The 26,604-nt window shown below is 47.4% G+C and overlaps 1 protein-coding gene across 6 annotated transcripts in view; it reads left to right on the top strand.

The window, feature by feature from the left end:
- Window positions 1-26,604, top strand: part of STK33 (serine/threonine kinase 33) — a 430,311-nt gene that overhangs the window by 263,792 nt on the left and 139,915 nt on the right. For all 6 annotated transcript variants that reach the window (XM_030201030.1, XM_030201029.1, XM_030201032.1 and 3 more), the window contains 2 exons: window positions 11,942-12,029; window positions 24,609-24,684. In XM_030201030.1, the coding sequence (XP_030056890.1) occupies window positions 11,942-12,029; window positions 24,609-24,684 (164 nt within the window). The remainder of the gene's footprint in view (window positions 1-11,941; window positions 12,030-24,608; window positions 24,685-26,604) is intronic.

Here is a 26,604-nt window from a genome sequence, read left to right on the forward strand (position 1 = left end):
CCTGTCAAGCCTCCTACAGTGTCATGAGATCTCAATGTTGTTCTCACCCAGCTGATGAAACCTCCTTTTGAGCCACTGGATTCCTGCCATCTGAAGTACTTGACCTGGAAGGTCATTTTCTTGGTGGCAGTTACTTCAGCTCGTAGAGTCAGTGAGCTTCAGGCCCTGGTAGCCCAGGCCCCTTACACCAAATTTCATCATAACAGAGTAGTCCTCCGCACTCACCCTAAGTTCTTGCCAAAGGTTGTGTCGGAGTTCCATCTGAACCAGTCAATTGTCTTGCCAACATTCTTTCCCCGTCCTCATTCCTGCCCTGCTGAACGTCAGCTGCACACATTGGACTGCAAGAGAGCATTGGCCTTCTATCTGGAGCGGACACAGCCCAACAGACAGTCCGCCCAATTGTTTGTTTCTTTTGATCCCAACAGGAGAGGAGTGGCTGTAGGGAAACGCACCATATCCAATTGGCTAGCAGATTGCATTTCCTTCACTTACGCCCAGGCTGGGCTGGTTCTTGAGGGTCATGTCACGGCTCATAATGTTAGAGCCATGGCAGCGTCGGTAGCCCACTTGAAGTCAGCCACTATTGAAGAGATTTGCAAAGCTGCGACGTGGTCATCTGTCCACACATTCATATCTCATTACTGCCTGCAGCAGGATACCCGACGCGACAGTCGGTTCGGGCAGTCAGTGCTTCAGAATCTGTTTGGGGTTTAGAATCCAACTCCACCCCCCTAGGCCCATATTTGTTCTGTTCCAGGCTGCACTCTCAGTTAGTTGGTAAATTTTTTAGGTCAATCTCAGTTTTGTCCTCGCCGTTGCGAGGCCCAATTGACCATGTTTGTTGTTTTGAGTGAGCCTGGGGGCTAGGGATACCCCATCAGTGAGAACAATCAGCCTGCTGTCCTCGGAGAATACCTTCTACAGGTATGTAGCATTCGCTTTCTCCGAGGACAAGCAGGCTGATTGTTCTCACAAACCCGCCCGCCTCCCCTTTGGAGTTGTGTCTTCCCTTCTCTTTGTCTTGCTACATATGAGACTGGCCGGCACGAGCCGGTTCGGGCGGGAAGACGGCCGCGCATGCGCGGTGCGCATCGGCGTGCGAGGACTAGCAAAGGACTTTGCTAGGAAGTGTTCCGATTGGAGGGGCTGCCGTGGACGTCACCCATCAGTGAGAACAATCAGCCTGCTGTCCTCGGAGAATACCTTCTACAGGTATGTAGCATTCGCTTTGTCAGAATTGAAATTATGTATTACTCCTGTGACTTATGATTATGATCTGTTATCGAAATAATCCCGGACTTGCCCTAACTTGAACATGTATGCTGATGCTTGTTACTGTTAACTTGTTAAGCTGGCTAATTGCTTTATTTTAGCTATTTGTTATCATTTATAAAACACAATAAAAATATTGGAACTAAAAAAAATGTCATACCCAGCTCCATCACAGCAGTATGCAGGTCCCTGGAGCAGTTGTTAGTGGGTGCAGTGGACTTCAGGCAGGTGGACCCAGGCCCATCCCCCCCCCCCCTCCTGTTATACTTGTGGAAATGGGAGCCCTCCAAACCGCCCCCAAAACCCACTGTACCCACACCTAGATGCCCCCCTTCAGCCATAAGTGCTATGGTAATGGTGTAGAGTTGTAGGGAGTGGGTTTTGGGGGGGATTTGTGGGGCTCAGCACCCAAGGGAAGGGAGCTATGGACTTCAGAGGTAGTTTGCTTTGTTTTTTTAATTGTTACAAGTGCCCCCTAGGGTGCCCGGTTGGTGTCCTGGCATGTCAGGGGGACCAGTGCACTACGAATCCTGGTCCCTCCCACAACCCAATGCCTTGGATTTGGTCGTTTTTGAGCTGGGTGTCTTTGGTTTCCATTATCGCTGAAAAACGAAACCGCCCAGCTCAAATCCGCACAAATCCGATGCATTTGGCTGGCACAAACCGTATTATCAGAAAAAAGGACTTCCATTTTTTGAAAATACGGTTTGTCCCACCCCTTCATGTACCCGTTCTCGGAGATAGACACCCATGGAGATGGGCGTTCCCGTTCGATTATGCCCCTCTGTGTCAAACATAAGCAATAGACAATTGCAGCAGTAAAAATATTCAAGCAACAATACAAAGTATGGCATAGTATGCTACATTATAATGCCAGCACAATACAGAATAAAACATTTTAATAGACAGCATAGGGTGTAAGCTAAGATGGAACATATAGATAGTAGGGCTGTGCATTCAATGTTAATAACGCGGTGAACACGCAAAATGCTTAACTAGCGTTAAAAATTTGAACGCAGTTAACACATTCCTCTGTCTCCCCATACCCCGATTCCAGCTTCACCCCATCTTGTCTCCATGTCCTCTCCCCCTCCCACTGGCTTTCTCATTTTAGATGGTGTGGAGCTCGTACACCGATCCCCTGCTTCTCTCTTCACCATACAGCAAGCCAAAGACAGGCGCAGGAACGTTCACCTGTGTGTGCTGCTGTTGACTCTGCTGGACTCAGAAACAGTGTGTAACTTCCTGTTTCTGGGTCTGGCAGAGCCAGTGGCAGCACACAGAGGGGAACATCCCTGCACCTCTCTTCTGCTTTCTGCCGCTACAGCCACAGTGAAGAGAGAAGGGAGAGATTGGCGCACGAGCTCCAGACCATCTAAAATGAGTAAGCCAGTGGGAGGGGGAGAGGGCAGGGAGACAAGACAGGGCAAAGCTGGATACGGGAGCCATTTTTCTCTGAGGACAAGCAGGCTGTATTATACTCACAACTGGGTCGTTGTCCTCGACGGCCCAGGAGACCGGGAAAAATTTTGCCAAGCAAAAAGAGAGAGACTTCTAGAACACTGTGTCGCGCGGGCCGAACACACCGCGCATGCGCGAATGGCTTCCCGCCCGTGACGCGACCGTGCCTTTTTTCAGTTCTTTTGATCCGCGATCGAAGATAGACGTTTTTCTTGGACTCCGTTTTTCTTTTTGGCTCAGGAGACTCGGGTAAGCGTTTACCGCTTCCTCTTTTTTCTTTTTCTTCTTAAACTTTTGATCTCTTCAAAATAAAAACAATTTTAAATCCCCCTTTTTTCCTTTAATTATTAGGTTTTCTTCACCTTTTTAAGTTTTCTTATTTTTTCCGTCGTGGCCGCCCTTTAGGCTGCTCGGTGGGGTTATTTTTTCCTTTTTTGTGCCTTTTTGTTTGGCACGATCGAGTCATTTAATTTCGCTGCCGCTGTTTTCCCATCCATGTCATCGAGGACTCCCAGCGGCTTCAAGCGTTGTTCTCGCTGAAAGCGGACCATTTCGGGTATCGACCCCCACGCGTGGTGTCTCCAATGCCTTGGACCCGACCATCTGCCAGCTGCCTGCAAGCTCTGTCTTTTGATGAAGAAATGGACCCAAGTGGCTCGGGAGGCTGAACGTGAGAAACATTTTTCTGATCGGTCCGGTCCTTCGACGTTGGCATCGACATCGGTACCGAGGTCGGCGGCATCAAAGTCGACGTCGAGGGAAGCAGCGACACCGAGAGTACAGGTAATGGCTGCTGAACGACTGCATCGTGCTGGGAGAAGCGAGGCATCGAGTGGGTCTCCACCTATCTCGAGGCCTACTGCTATGCAGGCCACCCGGGACCGACCTTCGTCGAACCCGGCCCCGAGGAGGCGTGAGGATTCCACGTCCTCATCGGTACCGAGGAGTCTCGATGACGGGCATCGAGCGAAGGCTAAGAAGCGCCGTCATCGTTCTCCTTCGGTACCGAGAGCTCCGGGGAGCCGAGAGAGTCGGCACCCTACAAGCATCGGCGCCGGGAGAACCGCTCACCCTCCATACAGGAAGTGCCGATGCGTCGGTCATCTGGCAGCCTGGTACCGGCTCTCGAGCCCCCTCAGATTCTGCAACCGACTCCTGAACCGGCCCCCCCAGCCTTTTTCCGATGGAAGCTCTCGATGAACGCATCAGGGCCCTTCTTCCGGAGCTTCTGGAAGGGTTGCTTTGCCAGTCTGCCTCTGTGTCGGGGGTGCTTACGCCTTCTGTACCGACTGTGGAGGCGCCATCTGGGCCATCACCTGTGGTGAGGTCCCTGTCCTCGGTACCACTTGCGGTATCGGCATTGGCTGCCACCCGGGTCGATTCCCCCTCGACGTCGGTAGAGGAAGCTTCGCCGGAGTCCAGGCAGGGGTCGACTTCTCAACACCCCCCACAAGGTCATCGATCCTCGGCGTCAAGACAGGCTCGGGCTGCTCTTAGGGAGCTTTTGTCCGATACCGATGAGGAGCGCTCGTGGGAAGAGGAGGAAGATCCCAGATACTTTTCAGAGGAAGAGTCTTATGGGATTCCCTCTGATCCTACTCCACCAATTGAAAGAAGGTTGTCTCCACCTGAGAGTCTTTCTTTTTCCTCCTTTGTTCGGAAAATGTCTAAGGAGATTCCATTCCCTATGGAGGTTGTGAATGAGCCCAGGGCCGAGATGCTCGAGGTCTTGGATTATCCTTCTCCGCCTGCTGAGGTTGCAACGGCCCCCTTGCATAATGCTCTCAGGGAAGTACTCTCAGGGTTAAAAGATAGAAAACAGCGAGTAGGGTTAAATGGTCAGTATTCTCAATGGAGAAGGGTAGTTAGTGGGGTTCCCCAGGGGTCTGTGCTGGGACCGCTGCTTTTTAACATATTTATAAATGACCTAGAGATGGGAGTAACTAGTGAGGTAATTAAATTTGCTGATGACACAAAGTTATTCAAAGTGGTTAAATCGCGGGAGGATTGTGAAAAATTACAAGAGGACCTTACAAGACTGGGAGACTGGGCGTCTAAATGGCAGATGACGTTTAATGTGAGCAAGTGCAAAGTGATGCATGTGGGAAAGAGGAACCCGAATTATAGCTACGTCATGCAAGGTTCCACGTTAGGTGTCGTCGTTGATGATACGTTGAAACCTTCTGCTCAGTGTGCTGCTGCGGCTAAGAAAGCAAATAGAATGTTAGGTATTATTAGGAAAGGAATGGAAAACAAAAATGAGGATGTTATAATGCCTTTGTATCGCTCCATGGTGCGACTGCACCTCGAATATTGTGTTCAGTTCTGGTCGCCGCATGTCAAGAAAAATATAATGGAATTGGAAAAGGTGCAGCGAAGGGCGACTAAAATGATAGCGGGGATGGGACAACTTCCCTATGAGGAAAGGCTAAAGTGGCTAGGGCTCTTCAGCTTGGAGAAGAGACGGCTGAGGGGAGATATGATAGAGGTATATAAAATAATGAGTGGAGTGGAACAGGTGGATGTGAAGCGTCTGTTCACGCTTTCCAAAAATATTAGGACTAGGGGGCATGCGATTAAACTACAGTGTAGTAAATTTAAAACAAATCGGAGAAAATGTTTCTTCACCCAACGCGTAATTAAACTCTGGAATTTGTTGCCGGAGAACGTGGTGAAGGCGGTTAGCTTAGCAGAGTTTAAAAGGGGGTTAGATGGTTTCCTAAAGGAGAAGTCCATAAACCGCTACTAAATGGACTTCGGAAAAATCCACAATTCTGGGAATAACATGTATAGAATGTTTGTATGTTTGGGAAGCTTGCCAGGTGCCCTTGGCCTGGATTGGCCGCTGTCGTGGACAGGATGCTGGGCTTGATGGACCCTTGGTCTTTTCCCAGTGTGGCGTTACTTATGTACTTATGAAGGGTCAATAGCAGAAACTGGGTTTACAATAAGCCCAAGCTGCCGGATACGCTTTCTCTCTGCTGAAGCTTCAGGACGCTTCTTCAAGGCTGGAGCAGACAAAAGCTTCCCACAATATTCATCAAGTGTCATGAACGGATCAAGAACAATAATGAAGCTGGAACCGATCTTTACACGGGAAACAGGAGCCAAACCCGGGTGGTGACCCGGATTGCCAACAGGGGCAACGGTTCTAGGCTGGAAGCCCAGCTGGTAGGGTGATCTTGCCAAGCTCATGGCCTTTGCATTCTGTCACGATCTCAGGTTCAAAACAGTCACTAGAACATGAGCCCTTGGACCACTGCCGAGAAGCGGCAGCGGCAGGCAAGACCCACAGCTTGGACTAGGCAAACAAGCGAGGCTGGAGCTGGAATGGACTTGGCCAGAATGACAGGATTGGAAATGCGGCTGTAGGCAGACAATGCTGGAACCACAGGACTGGGATAACAGGAGGCAAACAGGACTAGAGGAGCTCCGGGTTTCACCTGCGCTGACCGCCGTTCCCCAAAGGTTGAGCCCCTGGGTGCGGGCGGCCTGCAGGACTTACAGGATGGAGCTGGACTGGATCAGGATTCACAGACAGACTAGGCAGACAGGGCGTCCATACAAGCTTGGCAGAAGCAGGGTTCAGGACATACATACAAGCTAGGCAGAAGCAGGGTCCAGGATATACATACAAGCTTGGCAGAGGCAGGGTTCAAGATATACATACAAGTTTGGCAGGAGCAGGGTTCAAGATATACATACAAGCTTGGCAGAAGCAGGGGTTAGGATATATACACACAAGCTTGGCAGGAGCAGGGTTCAGGATATACACACAAGCTTGGCAGAAGCAGAGGTTTAGGATATTCACACAAGCTTGGCAGAAGCAGGGGTTTAGGATATTCACATACACAGGCAACAGAAAAGAACCAAGACTGAAGGCTGCCAAGCAGCCACAAACAGAAACACAGCGAACAAGACAAACAGAAGGACTGGAAGCCCACAGACAACAGCAAGACAAAGCATAAGGGCAAGAGCCTACAGAACAAGGCTGGGTAAACCGTGCAACAGCAAACCGACTAACCTGACGACCCTTGGCAATGCAAAGGCCCTTAATGCAAGTACACCACTTCCTTATCAAGGCCCGACTGATGATGTCACAACTACAGGACACAGGCAGAAAGCATACTGAAGCACAGAGAGGCTAAACACACACAGGTGCAGTATAGTGGAGCAATTAGAGCCATGCTGGAAGCAGCCAGCACACGGAGACAGAGACAGAGCTAACTGAGAAAGAACAGAAGCCAGCTCGGAAGCTGACCGCCAGAAATAAGGTGAGTCTGAGAGGGGTCACGACCACAATCGTGACAATATCCTCCCATATCTCTAGTAGGGAAGACTTTGCTGAAACTCAAGCAAGACCGTGGAACAATCATCTTGGTTGCTCACTCTGGACTTGTCAGATCTGGTTCCCTCTTCTTCTGGAGTTGTCCTCCGAAGAACCGTGAAGGGTGTTTTCGGACCCTCATCACCCAGAATGAGGGGTCGCTTCTACATCCCAACCTCCAGTCTCTGGCTCTCGCGGCCTTTATGTTGAGAGCTTAGAAATTTCCTCTTTAGCTCTTCCAGAGGGTGCCTCCCGAGTCTTGCTTGCTTCCAGGAAAGATTCCATGAAAAAGTGTTATTCTTTCAAATGGAGGAGACAGCAAGGTGTGACAGCAAGGCCCTAGATCCTTTTTCTTGTGCTACAAGGACCCTGCTTGAATACCTTCTACACTTATCAGAGTCTGGTCTCAAGACCAACTCCGTAAGGGTTCACCTTAGTGCAATTAGTGCTTATCATCAACGTGTAGGAGGTAAGCCTATCTCTGGACAGCCTTTAGTTGTTCGATTCATGAGAGGGTTGCTTTTGTCAAAGCCCCCTGTCAAACCTCCACCAATGTCATGGGATCTCAACGTCGTTCTCACCCAGCTGATGAGAGCTCCTTTTGAGCCACTGAATTCCTGCCATCTGAAGTACTTGACCTGGAAGGTCATTTTCTTGGTGGCTGTTACTTCAGCTCGTAGAGTCAGTGAGCTCCAAGCCCTGGTAGTGCATGCACCTTATATCAAGTTTCATCATAACAGAGTAGTCCTCCGCACTCACCCTAAGTTCTTGCCGAAGGTGGTGTCGGAGTTCCATCTGAACTAGTCAATTGTTTTGCCAACATTTTTTCCCCGTTCACATACCCGCCCTGGTGAAGACAAGTTGCACACCTTGGACTGTAAGTGTGCATTGGCCTTTTACGTGGAGCGGACAAAGCCCTATAGACAGTTGTTTGTTTCTTTTAATCCCAACAGGAGGGAAGTCGCCATCGGAAAATGCACAAACTCTAATTGGCTAGCGAATTGAATTTCCTTTACTTATGCCCAAGCTGGGCTGACTCTAGAGGGCCATGTCACGGCTCATAATGTCAGAGCCATGGCTGCATCAGTTGCTCACTTGAAGTCAGCTTCTATTGAAGAGAATTGCAAGGCTGCAACGTAGTCATCAGTCCACACATTCACATCTCACTACTGCCTTCAGCAAGATACCCGACGCGACAGTCGGTTCGGGCAGTCGGTGCTACAGAATCTTTTGTTCCAGGCTGCATTCTCATGTAGTTGTGTTTCTTTTCAGGTCAATCTATGTTCTGTTCTCGCCGTTGCGAGTCCCAATTGACCAATGTTCATTGTTTTGAGTGACCCTGGGTGCTAGGGATACCCCAATCGTGAGAACAAGCAGCTTGCTTGTCCTCGGAGAAAGCGAAGATACTTACTTGTAGCAGGTATTCTCCGAGGACAGCAGGCTGATTGTTCTCACAAACCCACCCTCCTCCCATTTGGAGTTCTAGTTCTCTAATTTGCTTTTTACTAAACTGCGGCGGGGAGGAAGCCATTCGTGCATGCACAGTGCGCTCTGCCTGCGCTCCGGAGCGTTCTCGAAGATTCTTATTTTGCTTGCAAAATTTTTTGCCGGTCTCCTGGGCCGCTGCGGTTGTCGGCCCAATCATGAGAACAATCAACCTACTGTCCTAGGATAATACCTGCTACAGGTAAGTATCTACGCTTTCTCTGCGATTCCCAATGCGATTGTAACATATGAACCTTATCCGACTATAACATCATTTTGTATTTGTTCTCTACCGGAGTTGGCGATCGCCGTTACAGTACCATATAAGCCACATTGAGCCTGCAAATAGGTGGGAAAATGTGGGGTACAAATGTAACAAATAAATAAATAAACCTGATTTATAATATAATAACATATGCTTTACTGTTTGGGGTAGTTTGTCTAAAGGCTTTATCACAGGTAAAGCACTTGTATAAGCAAAAAAGGCCTTTTATAAAATTGTATGGCTGTATATATATGCCAAAAGATCACACATCTTTTTACACATATTCGGCCTGATTCTATAAATGGCATGCAAATTTACGTGCAAAATTGTGCGCTATTGTGAGATGCATGTGGAAGTAGACTCCCCCCTCCCATTTTACAAAGCTGCACAGGAATGCCAACACAGCCCATTCAAAGTGAATGGGTTGTGCCGGCACTACTATACCAGCAGCTGCTAGCACAACTTTGTAAAAGGGGGGGAGGGTAAATTGGGTAATGAGCCAGTTGGCGCTATCAATTATTGATGTTAATGGGCAACAATTTGGATTTTCTTGCGAATCTTGCTAGGTGCTGTTCCATAAAGATCCACATGTAAATCTTAGTGCGCAAGTCAAAAGGGAGCATGTCCATAGGAGGAACATGGGAGATGGGAGGATGTTCACTAAAGATGCGCTTGGCATTACTGAGTACCAGGGATCTGCACCTAACTTACGCGTCAAAATTTACACCAGGTTTGTTGGTGTAAAAGTTGGGCATGAATCCCAGTGCTATGCACTGTAGGGCTCCAATCCCAGAACACCCATTATAGAATACCATTGAACACTGATTTTTTTTTTGGCGCCAAGTTTTGAGCACCATTTACTGAATCCAGCCCACTGTGCATAGGTATTTCCAGAGGGCATAGTTTCAGCAGATGTGGAGATGTAATATATGCATTTATTTTATAAAATATATGGTTACACACATAACGTACATGCACACATTCAAACCATCTTCAGATCAGGTGTAAATCTGTGCTTGTGAATTTATGCACTATTGGGGCTGGTTCTGAATGCCTATTTGTTCCTGTCTTTGGGAAAAGATGATTAAAGTAGTGGATCCAAAATGTCAAGAATGGCTGATTTTTCATGTCATGGGTCCATAAGCAGTCTGTAAAAGTTACATGTTTGAAGTTCTGTAACTTTTTTATTTTTTCACATACAGTGGTGGAAATAAGTATTTGATCCCTTGCTGATTTTGTAAGTTTGCCCACTGACAAAGACATGAGCAGCCCATAATTGAAGGGTAGGTTATTGGTAACAGTGAGAGATAGCACATCACAAATTAAATCCGGAAAATCACATTGTGGAAAGTATATGAATTTATTTGCATTCTGCAGAGGGAAATAAGTATTTGATCCCCCACCAACCAGTAAGAGATCTGGCCCCTACAGACCAGGTAGATGCTCCAAATCAACTCGTTACCTGCATGACAGACAGCTGTCGGCAATGGTCACCTGTATGAAAGACACCTGTCCACAGACTCAGTGAATCAGTCAGACTCTAACCTCTACAAAATGGCCAAGAGCAAGGAGCTGTCTAAGGATGTCAGGGACAAGATCATACACCTGCACAAGGCTGGAATGGGCTACAAAACCATCAGTAAGACGCTGGGCGAGAAGGAGACAACTGTTGGTGCCATAGTAAGAAAATGGAAGAAGTACAAAATGACTGTCAATCGACAAAGATCTGGGGCTCCACGCAAAATCTCACCTCGTGAGGTATCCTTGATCATGAGGAAGGTTAGAAATCAGCCTACAACTACAAGGGGGGAACTTGTCAATGATCTCAAGGCAGCTGGGACCACTGTCACCACAAAAACCATTGGTAACACATTACGACATAACGGATTGCAATCCTGCAGTGCCCGCAAGGTCCCCCTGCTCCGGAAGGCACATGTGACGGCCCGTCTGAAGTTTGCCAGTGAACACCTGGATGATGCCGAGAGTGATTGGGAGAAGGTGCTGTGGTCAGATGAGACAAAAATTGAGCTCTTTGGCATGAACTCAACTCGCCGTGTTTGGAGGAAGAGAAATGCTGCCTATGACCCAAAGAACACCGTCCCCACTGTCAAGCATGGAGGTGGAAATGTTATGTTTTGGGGGTGTTTCTCTGCTAAGGGCACAGGACTACTTCACCGCATCAATGGGAGAATGGATGGGGCCATGTACCGTACAATTCTGAGTGACAACCTCCTTCCCTCCGCCAGGGCCTTAAAAATGGGTCGTGGCTGGGTCTTCCAGCACGACAATGACCCAAAACATACAGCCAAGGCAACAAAGGAGTGGCTCAGGAAGAAGCACATTAGGGTCATGGAGTGGCCTAGCCAGTCACCAGACCTTAATCCCATTGAAAACTTATGGAGGGAGCTGAAGCTGCGAGTTGCCAAGCGACAGCCCAGAACTCTTAATGATTTAGAGATGATCTGCAAAGAGGAGTGGACCAAAATTCCTCCTGACATGTGTGCAAACCTCATCATCAACTACAGAAGACGTCTGACCGCTGTGCTTGCCAACAAGGGTTTTGCCACCAAGTATTAGGTCTTGTTTGCCAGAGGGATTAAATACTTATTTCCCTCTGCAGAATGCAAATAAATTCATATACTTTCCACAATGTGATTTTCCGGATTTAATTTGTGATGTGCTATCTCTCACTGTTACCAATAACCTACCCTTCAATTATGGGCTGCTCATGTCTTTGTCAGTGGGCAAACTTACAAAATCAGCAAGGGATCAAATACTTATTTCCACCACTGTAAAAGGATGGGGTTTGGACTGTTGTATTACAAATTGTTTGCTGTAACAGAATTCATTAAAACTTCAGTTTTTGTTTCTGGTGACTTTAGTAACCTTTTTCCTGACATGGTTACATTTTATAAACACCCAGAAGTGTCTGTTAGGTGCCTTTTTGGATTTTTTTGCCTAGGTGCCTTGTTATAAAATTACACCCTAGATATATAAAACATCACGTATGTCTCATATGTTTTAACTAAGCATGTCCACCATATCTATGTAAGTAGCTATTGTGTTAGAATAAATGAGTGGAGCTTGATATATGTATGGGAAGTTTTATATTGTTGTGTTTCCTCTAGGTAACTGATTTTGGTTTAGCAGTGAAGAAGGGTGGTGTTGGCAGTGAAAGTATGCTGCAGGCTACCTGTGGGACTCCTATTTACATGGGTAAGAACAACGGTCATATCTTAAGAATAGCTTTCACAAAGAAATAGACTGGTTAATACAGTTCAAAGACTAAGTTCTTGAAAGACCTGAACATGGTTTTATTTTTCCATTGTAAGAAAAGAGTGGGTGTGTGTCAGGGTGGTAATATGTCCAAGAACACATAGAACTGATAAAAAAAACAAAAACTTCAGCCGATATTCAGCAAGCAGCAGCCAGTGTTTGTTTTTTAAATACTTACCATTGCCGACTAGATTAGCCCCCAGTATTCAGTGCCAGGCCATGGCTGGTCACTGACACTGAATATCCGGGGCTAACTGAAAGGGCCCTTATCACCAGAGTTTATGCGGGTCTGAGCCAGTATTCAGTTGGCGCCTGCATAAGACAGTTATGCGGTCTCTAGCTGAATATTGGCCAGGACCCGCATAACAATTTGTAAAAATCTTCCTGATCCCCTGAAATGCCCCTCTCTTCTCTTCCCCTCCCCCTCAGCCCATGATTTACAAACACCCTCTCATCCCCCATCTCGGTAGGCCCCCTGGTCCTACCTGATATCCCTAGTGCTCCAATGGGGTTGATGGGGGCAGGAGCAAAGCCCACCGGACCACCAGGGATATCAAGTAGGTCTGGGGGGCCTACCAAGATGGGGGGGTGTTGGGGATCATTTTGGGGGAGGGTGGGAGGGGATTTGTGTCTTGCGGGCTGGGGGGGGGACCAGAAGAAAGAGGGGGGACTTTTTTTAGGGGACCAGGGAGCTAAAAAAATAGTTAAGCAGATCTCAGCAGATATTCAGTGCTGGGACCCACATAGCTAGGCCAGCCAAAGTTAGGTAGGACAGCTTTTGCGCTGTCTTAACTTAGCCAACTAGCTATGTGAGTTCCAGCACCTGCATAACTGTTAGCTTCTCCCCAGTGTTAACCCTTGAACCACTCCTAATCTGCCTACCTTTGACATGGGCAGTTAGAGACAATGTTCAGCAACACTGCCTGGTTTAGTGCCACTGAATATCATTAGTTAGTTGATTCAGAGCCTCTTTTACAAAGACGTACTACCGATTCTCGGTGCGGCAAATGAGAGGAAGCCCATTTAATTCCTATGGGTTTTCTCTCATTTGCCACACGGGAATCGCTAGCGTGGCTTTCTAAAAGAAACACTCAGAGCAGTTTTAGCGGCCCAGAGCTTGTACTGCCCACTTAAATCACTCTGAATATTGGGGGGGGGGGGGGGGGGGGGAGGGAAGAGCTATTAAAATGTGAAATAATTATTCTTTCCACCAGGCAATATTCAAATGTTTTAAAACAATACTAGCTTTAAAAAGACTTAAGAATTCAGTTGGAAGGTAAAATAAGTGAACTTAAAAAGGTATTTGTTTTGTCTTTGTTACTACAGTCAAGACAAGATGTGGGCTACCAAGGTGATTGCCCATCCAACGTTTTTCCCTACTTAGCATTAGCAACTAAGAAGCATGGGAGTCAGGAATAGAGGAGGGGTCTTTTACTAAAGATCAGCTTAAGTTATCTGCAGCAGGGCCTATTTTATTCCTATGGGCCCTGCTGCAGTTAAGCTAACCTTTAGTAAAAGACCCCCAGAGTTTGCTGTTTTTGGCACCCCTAATCAGAGAGGTGTTCTCCTGTTGCTGAGTTCCTTAATCTGAAAATTGCCATTATTCAAAACAATCATGACTTCAGTTCTGTAAAACAACCAATAATTGATTAGCTTTATATGTGGCATTGTCTGTAATTCTTTTATCAGAAAACTCCTGTTATCCAGAACATCCATTATCTAGAAAAACATTGGTCCCAGTTAGTCCAGTTATTAGGTGCTCTACTGTATTTTATTCCTAAAAAAATTATCTTTTGAAAACTCCTCAAATTTATATTTTGAAAACCTCTAATTTATCTACTGGAGTGTTACTCAACAAATATTAAAATATGCATGTAAAGGGACTTTGCCGGAAAAAAATGTAAAACCTTCCAATAAGAGCAGAAAAAAAAGGTTGAATACAATAATTAGGAGAACAGCTGAGGCAATGGCTTTGCAGTAGTAATAAAGTTTTGCAGAATAGATAAAACTTCAGGTCCTTATTTGCTGTTATATTCTATGTTTCTGTAAAAATGTTAGGCTAGGTGATACTTTCAAGATTGTATGTAGTACCTTTTCTTTGTTAAGAGTGATCTTATAGATCTCTTTTGATTTTGCCTAAATAAGATATGAGTCAAATTTGGGTTTGTCACCAATTGATAGTATCTCTTTCTTACAATATGTAACTAAGAGCTCTTTTTACAAAGCCGTGTTAGTGATTCCCATGTGGCAAACATGACAAAGCCCATAGGAACTGAATGGGCCTTGCTGCATTTGTTGTGCCAGAATCGCTAGTGTGGCTTTGTAAAAGGAGCCCTAAATTGTCATTGTATTTAGTTTTGTAATGTTTGTAAGCTAGAATTTATTGGCACCTACTAGAATAGATGTACTATAGATTTCAAGATGTTTTTTCTCCTAGTCCAGAAAATGCTGACATGTAAACACTTCACTTTATTTATATACTCTTTCTACATACAGAGTCAAGGCAGTTTACAATGCTGCTTCAGTCTTAACAATCAAAAATAAATTAAACCCCAATTAAAACAAAAATAATATAGTCTACATTCCCTAAAATAACAAATTAAAATGAAAAATAAAATACAGTGAACAAGGTCAATATCAAGACAAGATAAAAAGTCAATTACATTTCCTCCAAAACCAATCAAGTGACTGAGAATTTGAGGTAAAAAAAATATGCCTTAACATATTTTTAAATATGTTCTCTTTTTAAATTTTGAAAGGTTTGACTCACTCCTTAAATGTAATGGAAGCAGACTTCAAAGTGTGGGGACAGAATAAAAAAAAGCTGAATTCCTTGTCATCAAGCAGATGCAGCCATTACAGATGGGTTGTGTCCATCAACCAGCAGAGGGAGATAGAGAGCACACTTTTTTCAGTGCCTCATACCAGCTTGCTCCTCTGCCTCTCTTCAGTATTCTCTATCTCCCCTAGCAGAGTGGCTGCAGCTTCTTTGAGCTCCATCTAAAATCTGCCTGGAGGTTGCTCCTGTGCTTTTGCCAGTTGTTAGCAGGGGTGTTGGAGGCTATAGCAGCTTCAGCTTGCTCCACTGCCTCTCTTCAGTATTCTCTATCTCCCCTAGCAGAGTGGCTGCAGCTTCTTCGAGCTCCATCTAAAATCTGCCTGGAGGTTGCTCCTGTGCTTTTGCCAGTTGTTAGCAGGGGTGTTGGAGGCTATAGCAGCTTCACTTTAAAGGCACATAGGTTCGCCCTTTCCCTGCCTTACCCATACCTCCGTGGATGTGGACCCATTGCTTAGCTTTCCCTGTCCTTCCCCACCAACAGTGGATGCAGGCACATAGGTTCGCCCTTTCCCTGCCTTTCCCACTCACCTGAGCCTCCAGAGTTCTATTTACCTCTGCTTTCCTCACAGTGTTAAAAAAAAAAAAAGTTGTGTCGCGCTTTGGCGCTTAGACGCTGGAACAGAGGTTTTTTCCTTGCCTTTTTCTGTGGGACCGGAGCTGTGATACTTGGTCCAGTGAGGTAAGAGTGTTTTCTGACTCCTCCGGGGTGGGCCCGCGATCGGGGCGATTTTGGCGCGAACCGCCATTTTGAATTTTACCGCCGTTTTCGGCGATGGCTGCGGAGACAGTAAAGCGCTGTTCCAAGTGTGGCAAGCGCAGATCAGCAGCGGGGCTCTGTAAATCGTGCTGTACAGACGTTAGAGCTGGCCCGAGCATGGCGAGCGACGATTCTTCGCGCTGTGAGCTGGCAGCGGGCGCCATTTTGAATTTGCCACATGGCGCGACCTCCGCTGAGATGGAGAGTCCTGAGCCCGGGGGAGGCCTCGGAGTGAGGCTGATATGGGAGCTACTAGCCCCGGCAGAGATCCGGGTGCCCAGGGTGAGTTTTTCTCCCCTGATTTTGTCTTATTAATGCATAAAGCATACATGCTTAAAAGAGCTCTCCCACAAAGCCCGGCATGGGCCTCTTCTAATGCCCCCCCGGTGGATTCTAGCCTGGGTATGCCCTCTGAGGCGTTATTCCCTGATAATTGGCAGAATATGAAGCGCAGAAGGGCTCTTTCCCCTTCAGAGAGTGCTGCACCTCCATTCCCCCCCCCTGGTCGGGCTGCGAGGATTCGGAGGACTCTGGCAGGCCTTCATTGTCTGAGGAGCCAGAGTCTGGTGCAGAAGTGACTCAGGATCTGGACGATCCCTCCGCGGTGAGGATTTTCCACCGTGATGAGCTGCCAGCGCTTATTTCTGATGCCCTGCAGGCCCTCTCTATTGAGGACCCTGCCAGTGGCACAGCCTCCTCTGTGAATCCTAGGATGGCTAGTACCAAAAAGCCTGCTCGAACCTTTCCTTTGCATGACTCCATCCAAGAGCTTATTTAGGCTCAATGGGCTGACCCCGAGGGACCTTTGAAAGTTTCCAGGGCTATGGGGCAATTATACCCTCTGAGTGAGGAGCATATGGCTCGCTTTGCTATGCCTAAAGTGGATGCCCTAGTCACAGCTGTGACAAAGAGAACTACCCTCCCTGTTGAAGGAGGTGTTGCCCTGAAGGATATTCAAGACCGTAGACTGGAATCAGCATTTAAACGGTCATTTGAAATTGCAAGTCTCACTATTCGGGCGTCTGCATGCAGTTTTTATGCTGCTAGAGCCTGCCTGGCTTGGTGCAACAGGCAGTGGAACAGCCCGGTGATGGAGCAGAGCCCTTTTCAGATGTGGCTCCGTGGATGGAGTCGGCCTTGTCCTTTCTTGCTGACGCCCTTTATGATATTGTCAGAGCTTCGGCTAAACACATGGCAGAAGCAGTGGCGGCTCGCCGTCTTCTTTGGCTACGGCATTGGGCAGCGGACATGGTCTCTAAGCAAAGGTTGGTGAAGTTGCCCTTTCAAGGCCTTCTCCTGTTTGGTGAGGAGTTGGAGAAAATTGTGAAGGGCCTGGGTGAGGCTAAACCCCAGCGCTTGCCTGAAGATAGGCCTCGGCCTTCCTCTAAGGGTGCGGCGGTCCACTCCTCTTACAGACCTCGCTTCCATGAAGCTCGAAGGTACCGCCCGGGGCGTTCTGCTGGGTTCACTTCTCGTGCCCTTTTTCAGCAGAGGAACTCCTTTCGCTCGGACAAACGTTCCACAGCCACTGGCTCAAGGCCTGGAGTTCAGGGGCGACCCTCTCAATAATGGTGCGCCGGCCCTCTCCTCGAGTCCTGTCATCGGAGGACGTCTTTCTCTCTTTGCCGAGGAGTGGGCCAACATTTCCACAGATCAGTGGGTCTTGGACCTGATCAGAGACGGTTACAGAATAGAATTTGACGCCCCTGTAAGAGACGTGTTTGTGGAGTCCCGATGCGGTTCTGCCGCCAAACGGGCGGCGGTAGAGGAGACTTTACAAGGTCTGATTCAGATAGGGGCCGTGTCCCCGGTACCTCCCGCCGAACACGGCTGCGGCCGCTACTCGATCTACTTTGTGGTGCCGTGAAAAGGAGGGTCTTTTCGCCCTATTCTGGACTTAAAAGAATTAAACAAGTCCCTGAGTGTGCAGCATTTTCACATGGAAACCCTGCGCTCTGTCATTGCGGCGGTACAGCCAGGAGAGTTTCTCACGTCTCTGGACCTGAAAGAAGCTTACTTGCACATTCCAATTTGACCCCCGCACCAGAAGTTTCTGAGGTTTGCGGTGATGGGAAAGCATTTCCAGTTCCAGGACTTGCCTTTTGGCCTCGCCACAGCTCCCCGCACCTTTTTGAAGGTTATGGTGGTAGTAGCTGCCTTTCTAAGGCGAGAGGGTATTTGATTTCACCCGTACCTGGACGACTGGCTCATTCGAGCAAACTCTGCTGCAGAGAGTCAGCATGTAACAGCCAGAGTGGTCTCAGTACTTCAATCTCTGGGCTGGGTCGTCAATTTGGCCAAAAGTCACCTGGCCCCCTCGCAGTCTCTAGAATATTTGGGGGCCAGGTTCGACACAGCCTCGGGGTATGTGTACCTACCCGAGCAAAGGCGGTGCAAGCTTCAGAATCAGGTCCGTCTGCTCCTGAGGATGCCCCGCCCGCGAGCTTGGGACATTGTCCAGCTGCTTGGATTGATGACGGCCACCATGGAACTGGTGCCCTGGGCGAGAGCGCACCTGAGACCTCTACAGTATGCTCTACTCCAAAGATGGTCTCCAGTATCTCAGGATTACCAATGCAGACTCTCTTGGTTCCCTGCGGCCCGGCTCAGCATGGAGTGGTGGCTCTCAGACAGCATGCTGCGGCGAGGAATGCCGCTGGCGCTCCCCTATTGGTGCCTAGTGGTGACAGATGCCAGTCTGAAAGGCTGGGGCGCAAATTGCAAGGGGAAGCATGCCCAGGGTCTATGGACACCCGAGGAGTCAGAGTGGTCCATCAACCGCCTAGAGTTGAAAGCGGTGTTTCAGGCGCTTCTGGCCTTTCAAGTGACCCTGGAAGGATTGGCTGTCAGAGTGATGTCGGACAACACGACAGCAGTGGCCTACATCGACAAGGCGGCACTCAGTGCAGAGCTCCAGCTGCGCAGGCCGAACAAATTTGCCACTGGGCCGAGCTGCATCTACAGTTTCTGTCGGCAGCTCACATTGCAGGTCAGAGCAACGTGCAAGCCGATTATCTAAGCAGGCATCAGATCGATCCAGCGGAGTGGGAACTTGCAGACGAAGTGTTCCTGCAGATGTGTGCCAAGTGGGGCAAGCCCGTGATCGATCTAATGGCGACAAGCACCAATGCCAAAGTCCCGTGCTTCTTCAGCAGACGGAGAGATCCTCGCGCGGCGGGGTTGGATGCCTTGGCTCAACCCTGGCCTCCGGGCCTACTGTATGTGTTCCCTCCGTGGCCCTTGATAGGGCGAGTGCTCCTGCGGATTCGGCTGCATCCAGGAGAAGTGGTTCTCGTCGCCCCGGATTGGCCCAGGAGGCCTTGGTATGCGGACCTCCGACAGATGCTCGTAGAGGATCCCCTTCAGTTACCTCTGGTTTCCAACCTGTTGTCACAGGGTCCGGTGACCATGGAGGACGCCGGCTGATTTGGTCTTATGGCCTGGCGATTGAGAGAGCGCAATTGAGAGGCAGAGACTATTCCAATAAAGTAATTACCACTCTCCTGCAAGCCCGCAAGCGTTCCACTTCCGTGGCTTATGCCAGGATTTGGCGCCAGTTTGAAGTCTGGTGTGCTTCCAGAGAGATGACACCCCTGCGGGCTCCTGTCTCACCGATTCTGGACTTTTTGCAGGATGGTGTACAAAAAGGCTTGGCCTATAATTCCCTGCGGGTGCAAGTGGCAGCATTGGCCTCCCTGCGTGGCAAGGTTGAAGGCGTGTCTTTAGCTGCTCATCCGGATGTGGCACGGTTTCTTAGAGGGGTGCTTCGGCTCCGTCCTCCCGTGCGTGCACCTTGTCCAGCTTGGAACCTGGGGCTATTGCTGAAGGCCCTTCAGGATGCTCCCTTTGAACCGCTTCGGCGTGCTTCAGAGAAAGATTTGACACTGAAGGCCGTCTTGTTAGTGGCCATTACTTCGGCGAGACGGGTGTCAGAGCTCCAGGCGCTGTCCTGTAGAGACCCTTTTCTGCAGTTTTCAGAGTCCGGGGTCACAGTTCGGACCGTGCCTTCCTTCTTGCCTAAGGTGGTTTCAGCGTTCACCTAAACCAACCTATTTTCTTGCCCTCCTTTGTCGAGGAGGAGTTTCCAGAATCTTTTGGGCAATTGCACCTGTTGGACGTGCGCAGGACTCTCCTGCAGTATCTGCGAGTTACTAACTTTTTCAGGACCTCTGATCATCTGTTTGTTTTGCTATCAGGTCCTCGCAGAGGGTCTCCAGCGTCTAAAGCCACTATTGCCCACTGGCTCAAAGAATCTATCTTTTCAGCTTATTTGCTTGCCGGCCGGCCTCCGCCTGATGCCTTTAAGGCGCATTCCACTAGAGGAATTTCCTCTTCTTGGGCTGAAACTGGAGCACTCTCTCTTCAAGAGATTTGTAGTGCAGCAACATGGGCTTCTAAGCTCTCTTTTGCCCGACATTACAGGCTGGATGTGGCTGCCAGGAGGGACGCACATTTTGGAGCGCAAGTGCTGGCGCGTGGTGTGGCTTGTTCCCACCCTATCTAGGGATTGCTTTGATACATCCCATCTGTAATGGCTGCATCTGCTTGATGACAAGGAAGGGAAAATTAGGTTCGTACCGTGATAATTTTCTTTCCTTTAGTCATAGCAGATGCAGCCATGATCCCTCCCTGTCTGATGCTATCTGCTGTAAATCTATTTCAGGTTCTGTTCTTGTTTCCTGGAGATTCCGTCCTTGGGAGAAAGTCGGAAAACAGTCTTCAGGATTCTTGTTCAATTAAAGGAGGATGACTTAATTCCCTCCAGTTTCATGTTTTGGAGGATGAGTTTATTCCCTCCAGTTATGTCTCAGTGGAGGATGAGTTTATGCCCTCCGGGAGGATGTTTCATTCCCTCCATTCTGAGTTAATGCCCTTTGTTGTAGGGCCATTGTTCGCTGTGAGGAAAGCTCATGTTATTCCCATTGCGGTTTGCCATACTGCTTTGGAAGCTTCAAATACTGAAGAGAGGCAGTGGAGCAAGCTGGTATGAGGCACTGAAAAAGTGTGTTCTCTATCTCCGTCTGCTGGTTGATGGACACAACCCATCTGTAATGGCTGCATCTGCTATGACTAAAGGAAAGAAAATTATCACGGTAAGAACCTAATTTTCCCTTTCTTGTCAAGTCTAGTCTAGTCTCATCTTTGAGACTGGTGAAACCACAAGACGATGTTGGTCTTGAGAATATAAAACATGACCAGGAGCCTTATGTGTTAAAAGACTAAAATTTAAAATTTTATCTGGTAACAAATAGGGAGCCAGTGCGCTTCCTTGCAAAGTGGAATAGCATGGTCAAATGAATGGGCGCCTGTAGCTATTTCTAACAGTCATTTTCTTTCTTTTTTGTATCAATGAATATTTTATTTTATGTGCAAATACAGATAACCATATAAACCATCACCAATAAAGAAACAATATATAGGTCCAGTCTATTAATATCATGATACCCAAGCCCCCCTGCACCGAGTCATTCACGATGAGCCCCACAACCCCCCCCCCCCCCCATAACTAAAAGGAAACCCCACACAAGAAAAATCACCTGCAGAGTGCCCCAATGTTCTTTCAAGGCACCTCACTAAAGGGAAATGGGACTTGATATACTACCTTTCTGAGGGTTGTTTTTTTAAACCTACATTCAAAGCGGTTTACATATATTCAGGTACTTATTTTGTACCAGGAGCAATGGAGGGTTAAGTGACTTGCCCAGAGTCACAAGGAGCTGCAGTGGGAATTGAACTCAGTTCCCCAGGATCAAAGTCCACTGCACTAACCACTAGGCTACTCCTCTAAGTCCACTAAAGAAATCCCATGCCCCCTTCTCCCCTCTTCCCCCCACCCTTCCCATCTAAACCTAACAATCCTAAAACCCCATACCCAACCCCCCCCCCCCTTACATCAAATCAGACATGGAGTCACTAAGTCTATCCCAGTCTCCCTTATGAGGTAGATAGCTGTCATTATGTTGGGCTATCAATCTTTCCATGTATAACAAGGAGTGAAGATGCTGGATCCAATCTTCCAAAGAAGGTGGTGTGGTACTCTTCCAGCAGGAGTCAATCAAATATTTAGCTGCTGCTAAGCCCCAAAGTAACAGTTTACCCTCCCACCGGATAGGACGATCGTTGTACAATCCTAGTAAGTGTGCATCAGGAGTACAAGGCAGGGAAGCCCTGAGACCCTTCACTAAAGCTTGCATGACCTTCATTCAAAACGGGGATATCAGAACACACCCCCACCAAATATGAAGGAAAGTCCCCACCCCATTCATACAGCTCCTACACACATCTGAGACAGTAGGAAACATCCTCTTTAAATGATCAGGAGTATAATACCAACTTGTAAGCACTTTATATGTATTTTCTTGAAGCAGGGCACAGGCTGAAGCCTTCTCCACCTCTGTACACATGGCATCCCACTCCTGAGTCAAAAAACTACAATGTCAGCATCAATTTAAGCTTAGAAAAATCCCACCCTCTCACATATTTATATAGCACTGAAATGGGGTGAGGAGCCTTTCTTAAAGTATCCATAAATTCTCCAGATTTTCTGTCCCACGAGGGTCCTTCCACAGCCAGCCCTGCTTACCAATGTAATGGTGTAGTTACATATAAGGTAAAAAAATCCTCCAGCGGCAATGCATATTTATCCCATAATATCACAAAGGGAATCATACACCCTCCCACCAATACATCACGAAAACTAACCAAACTCAACTTTTCCCACTGAGAAAAAGCCCTACCCTCGCGACCTCCTTGAAAATCAGGCACCCACCTCATCGCAGCCAAAGAGAGAACTCTATGTTTCTGACCCCATCGTTTACAGGCCTCCCCCCAAATCTCAAACAGATGATGTGAAAAGGGTTCAGTATTCTATGTGGAGACCAACCCGGTTCCCGTGGTATCCACAAAAAGGAGCACAACTGGCAGTCCGGAAAATACGATTACTCCAATTATAAGAACATAAGAGTAGCCATACTGGGTCAGACCAATAGTCCATCTAGCCCAGCATCCTGTTTTCCAACCAGTGGCCAAGCCAGGTCACAAGAACCTGGCAGAAACCCAAATCGTGTCAACACTCTATACTACAAATCCCAGGGCACAGCTGATTTGCTCTATCCCACTTCCCTATCCAACACCAAATGCAACTGTGCTGCCATATAATACCAATCTAAATTAGGGATAGCCATACCTCCCTGAGCCAGGGCTCCTCATGAAACCTGTTGAGACAACCGCGGACGTTTTCTATCCCAAATAAAATGGATTAAAAGAGCTTGCATCCGGCGAAGAAGCTTTCAAGGGATAGGTATCGGAAGAGACTGGAATAAAAAGAGCAACACAGGCAAAATATTCATCTTTACTACCGCAATGCAACCCCACCAAGAAAGCCATAATCCTTTCCACTGGCTTAAATCCCGACGAATGAGAAATAAAATCTTATCATAATTTAAGGCATATAACCATTGGAGGTTGCGTGGCACCTGAACCCCTAGATAGCAAAGATTTGCTGGCTCTTCCATCTGGTTCTGCAGCTCTTGTATCGTCACACTATCCTTAGATAGGGAGCCCTTAACTGCTAACACATCCTCCCTCAGCGAGTCCATATCCTCCTCCACTGAGGCCACGTGAGCCCCTAATTCACTTATTTTAGTCTTAATATCTTTTAAGGTATTCTGAACATCACCGCGGACACCTGCCACATCTTCTTTCAGTTCCTGGAACCAGCCCACTATGTCATTCTTAGTTACCTCCACTGTTTCTGCATGGGCTGCCAACTGCTCATCCTTCTCAGAGTCTGATGGAACTGGCGCCATCTTTTTCATGCCCACCTTAGAACCCGCTGGTTCCTGCCTCAATTTCTCATACTGGTCAGTGGAGTGGCAGAATCTCTCTAGGCTCTTTTGATTCGGCACGTCTTCTCCTCTTATTACTAGCAAAAAGCATTATGCAGCAACAAGCACAACTGACGAGAAACGCTCAACACAGCAAAGCCCTGACGCTGCCATCCTGAAAAGTGCGGTCACTTCCTCCCTCTAACAGTCATTTTCTGAACTAGTCGTAAGCGGTGCGAAGCATAATGTGGAAGACCATTAAATAAGGAGTTACTACTACTACTACTACTTAACATTTCTAAAGCGCTACTAGGGTTACGCAGCACTGTACAATTTAACATAGAGGGACAGTCCCTGCTCAAAGAGCTTACAATCTAGAAGACAATTGAACGGTCAGTCCGATAGGGGCAGTCAAATTGGGGCAGTCTGGATTTACTGAACGGTAAGAGTTAGGTGCCGAACGCAGCATTGAAGAGGTGAGTTAGAGTAATCCAGTTGACTAGTAATTAGAGCATGGATTTATAATATTTTTGATAATTATTTTAGAAAAATAAGAAAATAAGACAAAGAAAACTAATAAAGTGACAGTAAAGGAGGTTTGTAGACTTATGATGAAGCGACCGAGCAACAAAAGAAATATATTGTGAAGTCTTTACCTCCGAGAAATAAGTGAATTTAGTAGAAGTTTAAGCAGTTAAGATGATACATTTCTTGTGTACTAGATAAGATTGGTGAGTTCACTGATCACAAGTTTTAAGCCATTAAGATTTGAGAATGTTGCTTATTGAAAATGTAATAAAGATGTATGCTTTAAAAAGGGTATTCAGTAGTGTAATTCAGGTTTTAAAAGAAAAATACCACTGCTCTGTATTTAGTGAGACAATTAATGTTATTTCCTTTAGAAGCTAAATGAAAAGTAAAGATTGTACATCATAAATTCCTAAAGTCTGTATATTATTTGTTTTTAAGTATCTGTTCTTTTTTCCTTTGTTATGTGGGGATATATTATTTCACACCAGCAAGATTTTTATTCCGTGTTTAAGTATTTAAAAGTAACACTTGTATTATTAATATTATTGTTTCTGCTTGGTTGGCAGCCCCAGAAGTTATCAATGCCCATGACTATAGCCAACAATGTGACATTTGGAGCATAGGTGTCATTATGTATCTGCTGTAAGTAGCCTGTATAATTTGCAATTTAAAGTGAATCGTCACAGTAATAATACTTACAAGAACACTGAACCCCCCATCCAAAAAAATTTAATATATGAGAAAAAGGATATATATTAGCACACTGAGGCTATTTAAGATGCATATTTTAAGTCTATTCTATAAAGAAAAGTAGGTGCCTACTTTTCTTTATAAAATAATGCACGTGGCCCATAATGCAATGCAAGTATGTGCATAAATGATCATGTTTCATGATCAATATGCGTACTTGCTTACACTGTCCACACTCCACCCAAACTCCACTCATGTACCTACCCACAGTAAAAGTAAGCACCACACAAACAACACATATACTAGTTGGTGTTTTATAAGAGGTCATTTATATGTGCAAGTGGCCCTTAACATGCACAAATGATTAAAATATCTTACCGTTCCTCAGCAATCCTCCAGACCGTTCAAGACGCTTGGGTTATGCACTCCTACCAGCAGAGGGAGACTGAGAACACTAAAACTTCTTATACAAGTAGCCTGTGCAGACCTTCTACTAACCAGTATTTTCTCAGTCTTAGCAGAGGGTAGATGTGTGCAGCCTGTGCAGTGTACTTAGTCTGGTAGGCCCGTTTGGGGTTTCTAGGTTGGGTTGTAAATGTTAGAGAACCCACACTTGGATCTCTATTACAGGGTGTAAGTCCTAAGGGGCTTCTTATTCCCTGTGGGGTGTCACACCCGGGTGGCCGGGTCCCTCCCCCTGTGCTCTTCCTCTGGAGGACTGCTTGACCTCGGCTACAGACCTCGTTCTGTACCCTTGAGGCGTTTAGGCATCAGCAACGAGGTTTAAAAAAAAATAAACGTTTTTAAAAGGTGGCTATTTTGGCCGTTCTTGTGGCAGTCCAGAGATAAAACGTCTTCAAGGGTGTTCTTGCCTTAGGCGGTTTTGCCTATTAGTCTGTCAGAGCACAAAGCAACTGTTTGTTTTTATAGTGTTCGAGGCCATTATGTCTAAGCTGGCGAGGTGTCGGTTTTGCGTGAAGCGCGGCGTTGAAGTGAAAGGTGGCCAATGTAAATTTTGTGGGGAGCCTAAGTTGTCATCGCTTTTGTCCCCCGTGCTTTCCCCTGAGTCGGTGGAGGTGTTGGGCAGCGATTTGACCGCTTGACGGAGCCGTTTTTGGTGGGAAGTGCGGCCCTTTTGGCCACGCATTCCGTACCGGCACCGGGGGACCCGTGTGTGGCGGGAAGCGCACCTAGTTTAGCCGCGGATCATGCGATGGACCTGCCACCTCAGGAGCGAGGGGGTCCACCACGGAGACTGCGGGAAGTGTTGGGGCTTCAGCAGCGTCGGGGGGGGGGGGGGTATGGTTTTCCCCCTGTTTGGTCTCTGTATAATGCCTGGAGAGCTGGCCCCTCTCAGGCTGTTTGTTCCCTGGAGGCTGCTAGCTCAGTGGGAGTTAAGCGCCCGCGGGTGGATATTTCGGAGCCTATGGAGATACTTTCTCTGCCTGGGTCGGAGGTTTGGAGTGACCCAGGAGAGGAGGATCTCTTAGATGAGTCTGAGGATCAGGATGGGCTAAGGCCTGGGGAAGATTCTTTAGTGGTTCGCATTTTTCATAAGGAGGAGTTGTTAGAGCTCATTGATCAGGTGATCTCTACTTTGAAGTTTGCTCCGGCGGCTACTCCCTCTGCGGAGGGACCCCAGGTAGATCCCTTGGTTAAGGGGATTCGGAGAGCCTCCCGTTCCTTTCCCATGAATTCAGACATTAGAGACATGGTTTTTCAGGAATGGTCTGTGCCGGAGGCTGCTTGTAAGGTGTCTAGGGCTATGGCGCGGCTGTATCCCTTGCCTCTGGAAGATTTGGCCCTGCTGAAGCCACCTACTGTGGATGCTGTGGTTACGGCGGTTACTATGGCTACAGCCATTCCGGTGGA

The sequence above is a fragment of the Microcaecilia unicolor genome, chromosome 4 (genome assembly GCF_901765095.1).
Source record: "Microcaecilia unicolor chromosome 4, aMicUni1.1, whole genome shotgun sequence".
Classification (NCBI taxonomy): domain Eukaryota; kingdom Metazoa; phylum Chordata; class Amphibia; order Gymnophiona; family Siphonopidae; genus Microcaecilia; species Microcaecilia unicolor.